The sequence below is a fragment of the Protopterus annectens genome, chromosome 14.part0, assembly GCF_019279795.1.
Source record: "Protopterus annectens isolate FY-2018-M chromosome 14.part0, PAN1.0, whole genome shotgun sequence".
Taxonomy (NCBI): Eukaryota; Metazoa; Chordata; order Ceratodontiformes; family Protopteridae; genus Protopterus; species Protopterus annectens.
Window position 1 is genome coordinate 75,058,719 of NC_056748.1, and position 16,646 is coordinate 75,075,364.

General features: G+C 41.1%; 1 protein-coding gene across 1 annotated transcript in view; it reads left to right on the forward strand.

The window, feature by feature from the left end:
• The window catches only part of SGPL1 (sphingosine-1-phosphate lyase 1), a 1,851,476-nt gene that overhangs the window by 1,668,397 nt on the left and 166,433 nt on the right, over positions 1–16,646 (forward strand). Inside the window, exon 12 of the mRNA XM_044055782.1 lies at positions 9,911–10,057. Coding sequence (XP_043911717.1) covers positions 9,911–10,057 — 147 coding nt within the window. The remainder of the gene's footprint in view (positions 1–9,910; positions 10,058–16,646) is intronic.

The window sequence follows — 16,646 nt, forward strand, 5'->3', positions numbered from 1 at the left end:
CCTCCAGAAGATTTTTCTTTTGGTGAAACCTTGCACACTCTTAGGGAGCATTTTCACTGGAAAAGCCAGGATTACTCTGATTCCAAAAAGAGGCTTGGGGAATTCTTACTCCTTCCTCAACACAGGCCTTTAGCTATCCCTCCTGTTCTGGACATTGTAGATGATACTTTCTTAGAATCTAGCCTTTCCCCAGACACTTTACTTCCAGCTCCCAGAAAACCTGACAGGTATTACAGAGTACCTGACTCTCACAAGTTCCTCTTCAAGAATCCTACTGCAGATCCAGAGACCATTTCGCAAGGACCAAAAGGCATTAAGGTTACTGCTGCCAAAAACCCTACCCCTTCTGATAGAGATTCTAGAGCCTTGGACAGATGGGGTAAGGAAGTATACACTTCTGCCACTTTGGCCATTAGGGATTTAAATTGCCAGTTTCATATGTTAAAGTACCAGCAGCATATTGTGGGAATACTTAAACAGAAAATGATGTTGATTCCTGACTGTGCTGAACACAAAGAATTACAGGATTTAATGCATTCTGCTGAACAAGTTGGCAAGCATACTTTGCAGTGTGGGTTTGACTCTTTAGAAGCATCTTGCAGGGCTGCTGTCACTGGGTCTGTACTTAAGAAGGCATGCTTGGCTTAAGGAGCAAAACTTGCCAGATCATGTTAAAGCTAAATTACTGGATGCTCCCTTAAACCAAGATCGCCTGTTTGGCAACAAAGCAGAAGTTCTCAAAACGATGGAGGAAAAAGCTAAATCTATGCAAACTGTTAAAGATTTCCTACAAGTACAGCCTCCCAGATTTAGTAGACATTGGCCTTCTAAGAACTGGTCCTTTCCAGTCTCTGTCAGGCCCTCTCAGTCCAAACCCAGGAACAGCAGACCACCTAGCTTACAGTCTCAGACTGCGCACAGGTCTAAGCAGTGGGGGGTTCCCACTTCCAAAGCAGGGAGCAGTAAACCACCCCCCCTACGGAAAAATGGCACAATGACTTAACCTTAACCCTCACAAGTCCTGCTCAACTGCCTGCTCCCTTAGGAGGAAAGCTCACCTTGCATGCAAAAAACTGGGAACTTATTACCCAGGACAAATGGGTTTTGAATATAGTTTCCCAAGGATTACAGATTCCACTTCCACTCCCTACCAACCCCAAATGGTTGGCCAGATCTACCCCCAAATCAGTGGATGGAGGCCCAACAGCAGGTTCTCTCTCTTCTAAGTATCAGGGCTATTCAACCTGTCCCAGCAGAACAAAGGGGACAAGGTTTTTTCAAGACTTCCTGGTATCCAGAAAAGACAGCTCCTGGCATCCTGTCCTGGACCTCTCTATTCTGAGCACCTTTTCTGGTAATCCCAAAATACAAAATGCTAACATTTCAACAGCTGCTTCCTATGCTAGGCAAAGATGCCTGGCTGGCAACCTTAGACTTAAAGGAAGCTTACCTACACATCCCAATTAGGGAATCTTGCAGGAAATTCCTACGCTTCAGGGCAGGCTCAATGCACTATCAGTTCTCTGCACGTCCCTTTGGCTTATCTACTGCGCCCAGGGTATTCACAAAATGTCTAGCTCCAGCCATTGCATTTTGCAGGCAGAGAAATATTCAAATATACCCATACTTGGACGATTGTCTGATTTAGGCAGAAAGCCAGGACTTGCTATTACAACATCTGGCATTTGTAAAGAAACTTCTAACCTCTCTGGGGTACACCATAAACAAAAAGAAATCTCACCTGGTACCCTGCCAATGGATTGTATTCCTGGGAGCAAGCTTGAACACAACTTCCCAGATGGCTTTCCTCACTCCAGAGAAACAAGTTTATCTGACAACCTACTTCAAACTATTGGCCACAAAGACCCAGCTATCTGCAAGGAAAATTCTGCAAGCCATGGGGTTCATGGCCTGTTGCATACTACTAATTCCATATGCAAGACTGCATATGAGGAAACTACAATGGTATCTAAAAAGCCTGTGGTGTCAACATTCTCAGGACCTGGAATCAATGATTCCTGTCATTCCTTGTATAAAGACAGAGGCCCTTTGGTGGGCAGAGGCCTGCTACCACAACAAGGGGCTCACTTTCACTCTACCCCCTGCCGCCCAAATCCTAACAACAGACGCATCAGACTATGCATGGGGGGGCTCACTTGGCAGGGCAGTGCATTCAGGGCAAATGGAACCCGAGACAGATGCACCTGCATATCAACCAAAAAGAAATTTTAGCTGTACAGAATTCCTTGACAGCCTTCAAAGACTGCATTCTTCCAGGACAACTATTGGTAAAGACAGACAACACCACAGTTATGTGGTACATAAACAAGCAGGGGGGAACCCACTTGTACCCTCTCTGCAGACTAGCTATGGCTCTGTGGAACACAGCCTTGAGCTTCCAAGTGCACCTACAAGCTCAATTCCTGCCAGGCAAGCTAAATTCACTGGCAGACGACTTAAGCAGAAGTCTCATGAACCCACATCTGCACAAGGACTCCCCACACTAAAGCTTGGAAAGTGGATGCCCTGTCCTTTACCTGGGAAAGCCTCTCGGTTTATGCCTTTCTCCCTCTGCCTCTCCTCTCGAAGGTTCTGCTAAAGATCAAACAGGACAAGCCAAGGACAATACTAATTGCACCAGACTGGCCACACCAGCACTGGTACCCCCTCTTGCGCAGTATGACACTGCTAGAACCATGGCACCGGCCTTAGACCCCTTCCCTGCTGTCCCAGCAGGAGGGCCAGATTCTGCACCCTCAGCTTCAAACCATGAACCTTGCAGCCTGGCTAATTCCTTGAGCTGCCCAATAGCATCCCTCAGTAAGCAGGTGCTAGATGTCATCCTGGAGGCCAGGAGGCCTAGTACTAGAAAATCCTATGCTGAAAAGTGGAAAAGATACTGGTCCTGGAGCCAGGCTCAGGGGATGGGCACAATGGTGCCCAGCTTACCTCATATTCTTCAGTACTTAACAGAAATGCTCCACAAGGGCCTATCCTTCTCGTCAATTAAAATTCATGCCTCTGCCATTTCAGCTCATTATAATACTGAACCACCCCTCTTCTCTCACCCTCTGCTAAAACAGTTCCTTAGAGGGGCTAAAATTTTAAGACCCCCCCCCCCCCCCAGGAGAGCCCCTACTCCAGCCTGGGACCTTAACTTTGTATTGGAAAAGCTCACTCTCCCTCTTTTTGAGCCAGCTGCAACTGCAGAGTTGAAATTCCTTTCTTGGAAAACAGCATTCCTTCTAGCCATCACTTCAGCATAAGAGTGTCTGAATTACAGGCCCCAATGGCAGTGGAACCCTTCATTATCTTCCATGCAGACAGGGTTTCCCTCAGGACCTATCCTTCCTTTATGCCCAAGGGGGTGTCTAGCATGGCCCTTAATCAGTCCATTCACTTGCCTACTTTCTTCCCTAATCCACAAAACAAAGGAGAACGAATACTGCACTCTCTGGATGTGCACAGACAACTTAGATTCTATTTGGACAGGACTAAGCCTCTGAACAGCTGCTAGTTGGCTTTGCTGCAGGGGAAGGCCATTTCAAAGCAAACCATTTCCAAATGGATAGCCCATTGCATTTATTTTTGCTACAAGCACCATGGAAAACCTACCCCACAGGGGATAAGATCACATTCCACCAGGGCTGCATCTACCTCTGCAGCTTTTCTCAGAGGAGTCCCTACCAGGGATATCCTAGAAGCTGCTACCTGGAGCTCAGTACATACCTTCACGAAGCATTACCGCATGCCTCTTTTTTCTAAATCCAGAGCTGGGTTTGCCAATGCATTTTTGCAGGGCTTAATAGCTGGCCTTAATGCTCTTTAACTTCCTCCTCCCTTCCTTAGCTTTGGGAATCAACCCAAATGTGATGACTGCAACAGTGAAACATGAAGAACATAGTACAGTTGTGTACACTTACCATAAATGTAGATGTCCGAGTGTATTCACTGTTGTAGTCCTGGTTATCCTCCTCCCCCTGTCTTCTCTTGGCTCTACCTTTCCTTCTTGTTTGGTATATTTAAGCTTTCTGGTGTATTTGCTTTTTGTTGGAGGTGTACCATAGCTTATAATTGCTTCCCACTGTGGGGGCACCTGACATCTGGGCAAGAAAAACTGATGTAATGGCGTTGGCTGCATGTTTTATACCCCTGACGACCTGATGTCATGGAAGAGGAGACAGCATCCGACGCAGGAATCCAAGACTCTGGTATTCAGGCTGGCTGAGGGCTACCTGCAGACAGATAACCCAAATGTGATGACTGCAACAGTGAATACACTCGAACATCTACATTTATGGTAAGTGTACACAATTGTGCTTTATTCTTTGAAAGACTACTTGCTTATTTGACAGTAAGCCACTAATCAATTGCACTGCTTTTGTATTACTTTTTATGGTGCAAATGTGTTTTAGCCTCTACAAAAAAAGGTAATTAATGTAATGGTTGATATCTTTCGTTCCGTTCCGTCTTTTTAATGTCCGTAATGTGTGGGTTATCTAACAGAGGGCTATAGAGGCAGCCAGTGATTCTGGAAGTCCAAGCTGCTTAACAGTTTTAAATTCTGAGATTTGTATGTCTGGACCCCGGAACAGCAAGGCTGAAAAAATTAGGACGTATCTGAGATTGTTTTTGTCTTTAAATATTCAGTTTTCTCCAGGTTATGGCAATCTCGGAGGTAGCAGGGCAGCGGGGAGTGCATGGGATGTTCTCCCTGTAAATAACAATTGTTAAATTTGCTGTTCTCTTTTAGAATCACTGTTTTTTTTTTTTTTGTAGTTATTGGCCTCAGAAGTATAGTGAGGAGCTGTAACAACATTTGCACAATAAACATTGTTATGACAGTACTGGTTCAGTTGCATAGCATACAACGCTGTACTTCCATAACAAGCTTGTATCCAGGCACCAACAAGCAGCCTATTTTAAATCAGGCTTCTGAAAGAAGGAACCTTACTGTGTTTCCAGATGAATGATAGTAGCAGTGATCACTTGCACCTCTACAAAGTAGTTATCCCTGCTTCAGGCCTCCTCCTATGGCTGCATCATTTTAACATCCCTACTTCAAACATTCTGAGAATCTTGTAGGACACAGCACAATAGCATAAGGGGAATGAATTGCAAAATAACAAAGGAAAAGAAGGGAAAATTCAGTAAGTGAGAAGAAGAGAAAAAGGGAGAGTGTTGGCATTGAAAACATGGAAAAGATATCTAACCATCTACTTTTTATTCCATACTTTCCTTTCTGTCCTTATGGCAGTTGGTGCAGAGAATTAAGACTATGAGCTGAAATTCCTGTGTGGCAGGGTTTGAATCCCTCAGCTTTCATTTGTTTAATGTGTGACCTTGAGTCAGTCACTTAACCAGGAAGTGCTCCCAGGTCATCCCTGAACAAGGGGTCTACCTGGTTAATACATGAGTGTTATTGTTATTATTTTTATTACTACTACTATTACTGTTAAGATGGAAAAAAGGGACAGGATTGTCAGAATTAGTGTTGCTCTTTTGATGTTTGTCTATCTAAGGGAGCTGTCGAAGGCAGACTGTCATTATTGAAGACTGTGGTTTTACTGCAGTGTTATCAGCTGCAGCACTTCTGAAAGACTCCTTTTCAGTGGTTGTTGCTAAAGCCACTTCACATTTTTTGGTTTATAAGGTGCATGCAATGTGATAAAAAATAAATAAAATCATAACACGAAGTGTTAAGTTCTGCCAGCCAGAAGAAAATCCTGAGAAGGAAAAGAGCATAAGCAGCATTATGTCACAACCCAGAACCAGAAGCAAGTCGAAGTACAAATAGATGCAATAAGCTGACAAGTTGTATGTGTATTCCAGGAAGTCTGGTATCATGGCAGGGAAGATGTCATAGTTCTGTCTCTACAGAGCAGTAAAAACAAGGCAGTGGACGAAAAGCACCTTGAAATTAATTAAATAAATAATGGGTAGCTAAGTTCACTGACAGCAGCATCAGACAGGACAAGGCTTTGAAGTGACAGTACTGAATGCTGTAAGACATCAGTTAGGCTATACAACAAACTTCATTCCAATGTGAAACATCATTCAGATAATACTTAGCCACTGTCAGCGGGAAGGGAACTGATTTAGAAGGACAAACGTTAAAGTTAATAAAACGGTAATTTCTGGTAAGAAAGTGCAGTAAACAGCAAATAACGATGAAATCTGTGGTTGCCTTCAGGGATCTCTCCTGGGTTTTAAAAGCACAGAACAGGACACCGACCAAATTTACAAGAATCCTGTGTACTTATTAAAGTGGCATTCTTGTGAATGTGGTCTGTATCCTGTTATCAGTTTTTGAAGTTTGTTTTTGTCAGTATGCTGTAGACATGGAGAGATGATTTCTTTTGTATCTCCCCTAAGTTACTTATTGTCTTGCCACAGCAGAATTACCGGCCCCTTTGCTGACATAACTTGTATTAGCCAGGGTCAAGCATGGAGCTGCATGGACCCATTTCAGGCTTAGTCTTTGAGCACTGTCTACTACTACAGAGGTAAATAATGTACTTAAAACATGTTGCTTCCAGTGAAGAAGTAGAGAGAACTGTAGCATTGTAATGTAGTGTTCCTTATAGTAGGAACATTTGTTTATAGTTTTCTGAGCTGTATTTTGTTTTGCCTTCATGGAAACATGATTGATTGAGAATGAAAATGTGTTGATACACTGCTTGTGGGACGTTTTCCATCCACTTGTGGCACTTTCCATAAGAATCAGTTCTGTGTCTCTCTGCATATCCTTAGACCCTTTAGTGGTCTCTTATCTTCTGAAAGACTGATATGTAACTCAATCTTTTTTTTTTGCCTCTTCTGAATCTGCATACTACTAGCTTAGTAAAATCTGCAAATCATTCTATTGAGTTTGTGCCCATTTGTAGCATTTAAAAAGCATACACTAGTAGATGTTGTAGTTCCTTAGTGTGCTCTAATAGGGCTTTGAATAGCGACCTTAGACCCTGAGCATACCTCTCAACTGTCCCTTTTTTTCTGCAGAATATCCCTGATTTTGAGTGATATTTGTGCCTTGTCCCTTCTAAAATTCTTGATTTTGTGAGAAGTTACTGAGGATTATAGTCTGCCAATAATGGACATTAGAGTTTCATATGTTCAGAAAATGTACGTTGATTCAAATCCTGCTGTAAGTTAAAGTAATATTTAAAACCTGTCCCCAATTGTATCCCTTTATTATTTTTTGGCTTTACAACTGCGGTGGTGGTGCCTTCGGTAGCGTTGTCGCCTCACAGTAAGACGTCCTGTTCGATTCTCAGCTAGAGCGTCTTCTGTGTGGAGACGTGCGTAAATGGGCGTACCTTCGTTGAAGGTTGTGCGTCAGGGCTGGCAACTCGGCACGTAAAAATCTACTGCCAATCATTAGCGGACCGGAGTTCCACTGTGGCGACCCCTAACCGAGAAAAGCCGAAAGACACAACATTATTTTTTTGCTTTATTTAGAATTCATAAGCAATAAAGATGTTGAGAGGTATGCTTTGCAGTGTTTTAGCTGCTGTCTTATGCACATATTTCCCATTTGAAGTTGTATGGACCTTCCACTGCTACACTTGGTGTATTGCAGGCTGCTGCTTTCAACATGGTTGTCAGAGCCTGAGTAACTGATTTCGACCCAAGGTTGGAAGGAAGCAGTAAGACTGGTGGGAGTTAAAAGGGCTGCTGTGTGTGCAAATATTCAAGAATTAGCACTACAATGATATAACCAACTTCCATCCATCCTATTGCCATTCTCTGTCTTATCTCTAGGATCTTGGAAAAATGCATACATGCTCAACTTTTCCAGTTTCTCCTTCGCAATCGACTTCTGTCATCTACCCAACAAGGATTTAGACCCAGCCGTAGTGTAACTATTGCCCTCATATCTTTCATGGATACTGTAAATAGAGTCCAAGATGCTCGCAGAATTTTCTCTATCATCCTAGTTCTGTCCAAGGCATTCAATACAGTTTTTCACTCCTTGCTTCCAAACAAACTCGCTAACATAGGACTCTCCCTGATCACACTTAACTGGTTCACATGTTATTTAAAAGACAGACAACAGGTTGTCAAATGATAACACACACTATCTCCCCATACCTCAACATATCTGCTGGAGTTCCCAGAGGTTCTATACTTGGACCCCTCCTATTCAGCATTTTCATTAATGATTTCTACTGTTCTATGACTCAAGGATCCCTTATTCAATATGCTGACGATTCTACTATTGTATGTTCAGCTGACACAAAAACACAACTGGCCTTCAGCACCACTAAAGCCTGGTTGTACAGTAAACACTTAGCCCTAAACCCAAATACATCTAAGGTCATACTTCTCCCTTCTAAAAAACAAACCTTTTAAAACTTCAAAAATTAGCGCCAAAATTCTGAGAGACAGTACCATAAAAACGTACTATAAAAATACCACTGCAATATTATAGATACTCAAATATGAATATTTCACCAAAAATGTGTATATAGATATAAAAAACATTAGGGGTTTTGTTTCTATTCCAGTTCAGTTTCTGATTCAGTCTTTTAATGAACGAAAGAGCTTAAACTGTTAACTGTGTTATTTAAGTCATCTGAGTCAACCTGTGTGGTGTTTTTTTATTTTCTGTATGGCTAATTAGTAGGCTGTTATGTGGATTTTTGTGTTAACTAACTGCAGCTCATAAAATGATCTTTAAAACCTTCAGATTGTCCTGCCATCAGCTCAATATTTACTTACTACCTCCCAAAGAGGCCCCTTAGGTTTGAGAATCGGGCAGTCTTGCAAGTTCATAAGCCAAACCTGCCAAACGGTCAGCTCCTTTACTCCTGCTCCATTGCTAAAGTTGAAGTGGTGTACATCTATCAGGTAGAACAACCAAAAACCTTGCCTTCTTTAAAACTTCATTATGCGAATACCTATATTCTACCTGGAACTGTACATGTATCAAGCCTCCATAAACACTGAAATTGGACATATACCAAGCCTCCTTAAAGTAACTTGTATGAGTGATGCCTCCCCATCCTCCATCCTATAATATTATCTTTAATTCTTTACTATTCTAAGACCTAGAAATTTGAATGTAACGTTACCTTTTTACTTGTTTTGGAACTATACACAACTCTTTTCAACGGTGTGTTTAATCTACTTTTGTGTTTATTCCTGAGTGGTATACTTAGTTACTCTTTGTATCTCTGCTTATTGAATGACTGCACTATAGAATGAATTTTACCCCTGTTTTTACTGTGGAGCTTTTCCCTCAGGGCCTGCACTGAACATGGGCTTTGATTGGCCCAGTGGACTTTCCAGTTAAACAAAATGCAAATAAATAAATAAATAATGCAAACTGCAATGCATGTGTTATTGCAGTAAATAGAAAGTAGCACTATAGAATGCAGGAACTTGTGTAGACCATAACAAGGAATGTGCCTACATTTTCCTCTTCTTTCTTTCAGAAATACCTTCAACTAAGTCCTCGCCATGACTACCAAGAAAAAAAAAAGAAAAAAAGTGCACAATCATGCAAGTTTGTTCTATATGTAAATTTAAAGAACAATGCAGAATGCTTTTGGGAAAGTATTGTCGACAGTGAAACATTTAGTTTGTGATATCCATTTGGTCAGCTATCTAAGAATTCTGCTTTTAAAGAGCACAAAGAATGAAAGTTGTACAGTGTTATGAGAATTAACACAATCACAGAAAAGATTTTGTAATGAATTTATTTTATTTTACTTTATTAAAATAAAATAAATAAAATAAAATCTAAGAATTCTGCTTTTAAAGAGCACAAAGAATGAAAGTTGTACAGTGTTATGAGAATTAACACAATCACAGAAAAGATTTTGTAATGAATAGGCCATTTTTTCCACTTCTGTCCATTGTTCCCACTTCATTCTATCTTTTCTTGTTTTCTCGTACTTTCTAGGTTACGAAAAATCAATGGTATTTTTGTCTTTGGACAGCCACAGGTGTCAGTGGTTGCTATAGGATCCAAAGTGTTTGATGTGTTCCGGCTATCAAATGCAATGAATGACAAAGGATGGAAACTCAACATATTGCAGTTCCCTTCCAGGTAGGGAAGCTGTTATTTACTTTCATTTGGATGCAGGGATTTCCAAAACAAAACCATTTTTCCAATAATATGTTATGTAACACTCTGTTTTCATTGTTTAGGTATGTTCTATGTGTTTCTTTGTGTGTTTGAATAGATCAAAGTGTGTTTTTGTGTATCACAGTTCATGGAATGTTTGTATACTGCATTAATAGCATGTGATTATTTAATAAACAGTGTTAATATATCCTTTGTTGTAGTCTGCATTCAGTCTTTCCAGTGTAAAATGCTGCACAATAAAGGCATTTTTCAATGTAAACCACCCCAGTGGTAGTACAATCAAACCATGTGTTCACCTCATTAGTTTTTCAGAAATCATCCACACTACTGTAGGGGCTTTCATGGATATACCTAAACTGTTAGCACGAACATTCTCTGTGATTCTTTGAAAAAGTGGTCTTGTATGAATGTTATAGTTTTCCAGAATCTGTTAAATATTTCTGCCTTTTTTTAACACAAAGGATTTCATCACCTAGTCTTTCCAAAATGAAAGTTGTGTCTGTTATTTAAGATTGCGATAAGGTACTTAACTATGTAATTCCTTTCGGTTTCATTTTTCTAAAGAAGTCTGTATACCATATGGTAGTGGACAAAAGTGCTCAATAAATGAGTGTTTTTACAGTACTATTTCTGTCCTGTGTAACTCATCTTGACTGCGTATCATTTTCTTACTGTTTTTTAGTGTTTTGTATCGACCTTGTTTCAGTTCTTTTTTTTTTATTGCAGACATTCATGCTGTGGCCATATTTATACTTTGTAAATGAGGCTTCCTTTGGCATCTTCTTGTTGTAAGAGTTGACCTTCTGAGGCCTTGCTTTTTGATTATCATCAGGCCCTTAGTTCCATTCAGATTTTAATTTTTCACAGTGGTTACCAAATGTGTACAAAATACAAAGACAGTTATAATGGATATGTACTCACCCTTTCACATGATCTTTAAAGAGGCCTTTTTGCAGTGAGTCCTTATCTTCCCACAGTTCCCTTGTGACCAGACAGCCTGCCCTTCCTGCAGCTACCTATGGATTTTCATATAAGGTTGTCATGTAATTTTTGTATTCTTTTGTTTTGGTATTGTTCTGACTTGCAGGTTGTGCTCACTCTGTGAATGGAGTTCATATCGAGTTGCACTGGAGTTGAATGTACTCCTTCTGTACTAGTCCTTTGCTTGATGCCATTAGACGTGTAGGCCAATGGTTTGCATGTGGTGCATGGGAATAAGAAGAAGAGAAAACAAGTCCAGCTTTCTCTACTCATAGGCTAAGGCTGCCAGGACCTGGTCAGCTCAGCATGTAAAACATTCCCAAGTTACCAAAGTCCTCCCTTTTGCCAATATTCCTGACACAGAAGGACCCTTCTCCATACTTCTTTTGCCATATGTTAAGGTTAATCTGATTTGTACACAGGCCCAGGCTACTGTTTTTATTTTTCTGAGTTTTTGTTGAATTTTGTTATTTCTCTTCAGGATGTCGATATTTTCTCGTCACCTTTTCCTTGATATTTATGACAATGGAGTATTTAGTTCCAAGGTTATAATTTGAAAACTTAGCTTTTTTGACTTGATGTTCACCGTTTTTTTATTCTTAGATTCTTGCTGGGAAGGTACTTAGTAGTTTGTTCCGCCAAGGTGTAATTTCTGAACTTGGAATACTTAATGAATGTTTCTTTCTAAAGTTCCTTTTGATATTGAATGCATTTTTTTAATGCAAAAGTGAAAGCTATTGCTTTTTCTTGGTTAAGGTTGTGCTTCATGTTTCAAAAATTAACATGTATTTTTGGAAGCTGTCTTTTATGGATGTATATATGTTTTATTACAGAGGAACTAGTTCTTCATTTGACACTTTTACCAGCCCTATTTTGGCTCAAGTATCAGTGATTGATTGTTTTCTTGTGATATGGCTCATAGGTACAGATTCCAAAAGACTTGTTCTGTTTGTAACTGACTTACTCCAGAGTAAAGCCCATCGGTAAAGCAAACTTACACCAGCAACAAATATTTTCTAACTGGTCCCATGGTCTCCAGTGTATGAACTGTATTTGTGTAAGGTTGTACTCTGTAGGTATACATGCTTATCTGTGGGTTATAGTTGTGCTTAGTGCTCCTAATACAAAATGGGTATTTTTGAGCTTATCTTTCAAGGACGTAATTGTTTTTTTTATTACATGTGAGCCATTTTTTCTTAGTTTGATGTTATCATTGCCCTGTTTTAACTTCTGTGTCAGTTGTGGCTTTGTATTGATATGGCACTTCACTTTTTTGCTGACTTCATGCTTGCTTTGAACCAGGTTCCTGGTCAGAAGTCAGTTCTAAGAAAAGTCAAATTCTTATTTGGTATTAATACTGTTCTTCATTTCAGCATTGATCCCAGCTCTAGGTCGATTGTTGACCTTGTAGTAAAGTTGCATTCAGCATGAAATCAAGTCAGTCTCAACCTTGACCCTTCTTGGCCTCAGTTGTTTTTGGTGTTGATTACTTTGACACCAATGTGTTTTAAGTGCTACCTTCATATCCATTAACACCAGTCTCTATTCTTAAGAACAGTATTGGTTAACGTTAATTCCAACATGGAGTTTTTTGGTGCTGACCATCCTTCTTAACAGTAATTCTCTTAGCATGAATCTCTGTTTTCAGATTCTGTGTCATTAATGTTGGCATTGATTGAGGAATGTTTTTCCTGTTGTCGATAATCAGTGATGCTTCTGTTGTCTTTACAGGAGCCATTTGTTCTCCTGAACACCAATTCTCTCTTCTCTGACCTTGACTCTCAAGTTTGTTGTCAATAATATTGACAATGACATATGCATATTTTACGTGGGCTTGAGCCCATAGAAACAGTGTTATCAACCGCAAACTCAATATCATTAACTTTTATGTTGTGCCTGTACAAGCTTGCTGTTGAAGGTTGACCCTTAACCACTACACCTTTTAAGTTTATCATCAGTTCTGGAACCTTTAATATTTGTATACACTTAATTTGTACCACCCTAGGGAATCAGCTCATGTAAACATTCTGGGATACTTTCACTTTCTATTCACTACCCTGGTATTATTCTATCGTACATCTGATCCTCCATGCCCTTCTCCGTTCTGACAGGAAATGAAGATTACTCATTAATGTTGTACCAATTTGCATACTGCTCTACTTCTTTTTCTGATTAAATGTACAAAGAAGTATCTTTTGTGAGGTGCATTCTTCAGTCCTAACAAGTGAACCTCAACCCCTTGCCTGCCATGACAAAAAAAGGCACTTGGGATTAGGGCTGTCTTAGTTTTTTGGAATGTGAGGAGTACTTTGTACATTTCAGAGACTGAGAAGTACTTCTAGAGCTGAAGCAGAACTGACACACGTGTTATCGACTCTGTGGCTTTTTAACTAAATAGTTGCTCTAACACTATGCCATTTTATCTAGTCTTTGAAACCGGTGGTGGGATTTTCTTATGAAGTTTGTACTTATCCTGCATCTTTCTCAGACTTCAGGTGGAGCTGTGTTATTTGTTAGTTTTCATAGTTGTTAGAAAATACCACTTCTGTAGGGGACTATATTTATGATCAGTTTATTTCTGTGTTCAAATAATCTATCTCTTTGTATATTGTTTACATGGATTTCTATGGACAATATAATCTGGATATTATTTATTTATATTTGTTGACCGGGAGTGTCCGACTGGACGTAGGTCCATTTTCAGTGGAGGCTCGGGGAGAAAAGCTCCACAGTAAAAATAAACCGACAGTAGTTACATTGGATTACATAGCGATTAACAATTTACATAGCAATTACTTACAACATATTTACAGATGAAGAACATAGTACATCAATAGACAACTAGAATCTTTATCTGTGAAGTACATAACAGACAATAACAAATGTTACAAGAAGAAGTTCCTGCTGTATAATAAGTACTGGCTTATGAGCATCTGAGCTTGCTATAATCAAAGTAGTTAGTGGAGTGGAAAGAAAGGTAATGGTTGGATGGGGAGGGTGATATTAGAGTGGGAATTGCAAGGGCATAGCCAGCATGTTTTTAGGTGCGCTTTTAGTAAAGTTTTGAAGTGGGTGCATGATGGTACGGAGGTAATTGTGGGTGGGAGGGAGTTCCATAATTTGGCTATGGTGCAAGAGAATAGTGCTTCACCAGCAGAGTTATTGGCTTTAGTAATCTGCAAGTGATTTTTGTTGCTGGATCTTAGTGGTCTGGTGGTGCGATAGGGTTGGAGTAAATTCTGGAGGGATGGGACATTTAGTGGATGATTTACTAGATGTTCATCGTGCATACAGCTGCAGTAATCACAGATGGGTTTTCTGCCATCAGGCGGGTCCTCGGTCGGCCGAATTCCAAAGTCTAGGTCCGGCGTCGGTTGTTGTCGCTTTCTTTCCTGACGTCAGTGCAACAGGGGTATATAAGACACAGCCGACGCCATTTTCTTCAGTCTTTTTTGCCGCGCGGTGCCCGAAGCAGAAGCAGTTCGCAAGTGCCGGTCGGCCAGCTCCTGAAATTACGAAAAATTGGAAACCGAAGTCTTCTTTAAAGCTAAGTACCCCGTTGGGGAAACTTTTCTTGCCTCAGACCGATGTCAGACAAAGTTAACAATTTTATTTCTTGTGGGAAGCAAATACCGCATAAGGATTTCCATTCCCTCTGCATACCTTGTTTAGGCCCAGACCACGACGTCTCGGCCTGTCGCTTTTGCGCTACTTTCAATAAACGCACTATTAAGCATCGGGCGGAGTTCGCCCAGCACTTTTTTGGTAAAGCCTTTGATTATAAAATGTCGTCGGATACTCCGACTACCGTTTTGTCCAAAAAACGCAAGGACAAAGACTGACACACGGGGCCCGCGGTCTCCACCGACACCACGCCAAAACCGGCTACACGTGGTCCGGTTCTCAGCGAGACTCCTACACAGCCCCTGACTACCGACGACACTTCTTTGGCGGTGTCCTCTGTAACCGAGACCGCAGGTACCTCGGCCCATACCCAGACTACAACCACCGAAGCCACTGTGAGTGTTGAGCCTCCTAATGTGGGCATGTCCACTTCCACCCATGGTGTCTTTAGACCCTCATCTTCCTTTTCCATAAAGGCCTTTACTAAGTCCAAATCAGCCATGCATCCCAAGAGGCCTGTTGCACAGGGCCCATCTCCAGGCCCCATGCCTAAAAAGCAGATGCTAAAAATGGCTGAGGATTTAATTACTCTTATCAGGGGTTCCCAACCCCCTCCAGACAAGAGACCCAGAGTGGAGGAAGCTTCTCCCTCTTCTGACCAGGACTCCATTTTTTCAGAACATTCTGATGAAGAGGAACACTTGTACTCCCCTTTTGAAGATTCGGATGCTGAGCAGTCCATTCCTTCTGTATCTCCCCCAGAGGATTTTTCCTTTGGGGAAACCTTGCACACCTTGAGGGAACACTTCCATTGGGAAGGCCAAGACTTTTCTGATTCCAAGAAAAGACTTAGTGAATTTCTTTTGTTACCTCAGCACAGACCTCTGGCGATACCTCCTGTCTTGGACATACTTGATGATGTTTACTCGGAGGCTTGCCTAAATCCGGATTCCCTGCCTCCTGCCCCAGTCAAACCTGATAGGTACTACAGAGTTCCAAACTCTCACCAATTTCTTTACAAAAGCCATAATGCTGACCCTGAAACCATTTCTCAAGGCCCCAAGGGAATGAAGGCCTCTACTGCTAAGAATCCACTACCTTCGAAGAGAGTCTAGATCCTTAGAAAGGTGGGGAAAAAAGGTATATACCTCGGCCACCCTAGCCATGAGGGCCTTAAATTGTCAGTTCCATATGCTTAAATATCAGCAGTTTCTGTTATCACAACTAAGAAATAAAATGTCTCAACCTGAACAACCAGATTTGAAGGAGTTGCAGGACATGATGCATAGTGCAGAACAAGTGGGTAAACACACTTTACAATGTGGCTATGATGCCCTAGAGGCCTCAAGTAGAGCTGCTGTGACAGGATCAGTCATTCGTAGACATGCCTGGCTTAGGGAACAAACCTTGCCTGACCATGTTAAAGCTAAACTACTAGATGCTCCTTTACAAAAGGATGTACTATTTGGTACTAATGCTGAGGAGATACTACGGAAAATGGAAGAAAAAGCTAAATCTATGCAAACTGTGAAAGCTTTTCTACAGGTTCAACCACCACGTTTTAGCAGAAATTGGCCTTCAAAAAACTGGTCCTTTCCAGCCACGGACAAGCCACAAAGAGGTAGATACAGGCACAAGGGGCAGAGGACAACCTCAAGGATCATATAGAGGCAGACAATGGCAAACTCCAGCACCAAGAGGTGGCGAAGACAGTGCACAACAATACAGGAAACAAACCCAATGACTTCCCCCTTCTCATGCCAAGCAAGTCTCAGCTGACAGCACCCTTGGGAGGAAAGCTGGCATTATTTACAAGAAATTGGCATATTATCACAACAGACAAATGGATCCTGGACATTATAAACAGAGGCTACAGATTTCATTTTCACACTCTTCCAAAAATGAGAGGCATGCCGAACCTGCCACACAATCAAAGGGCAGAGGC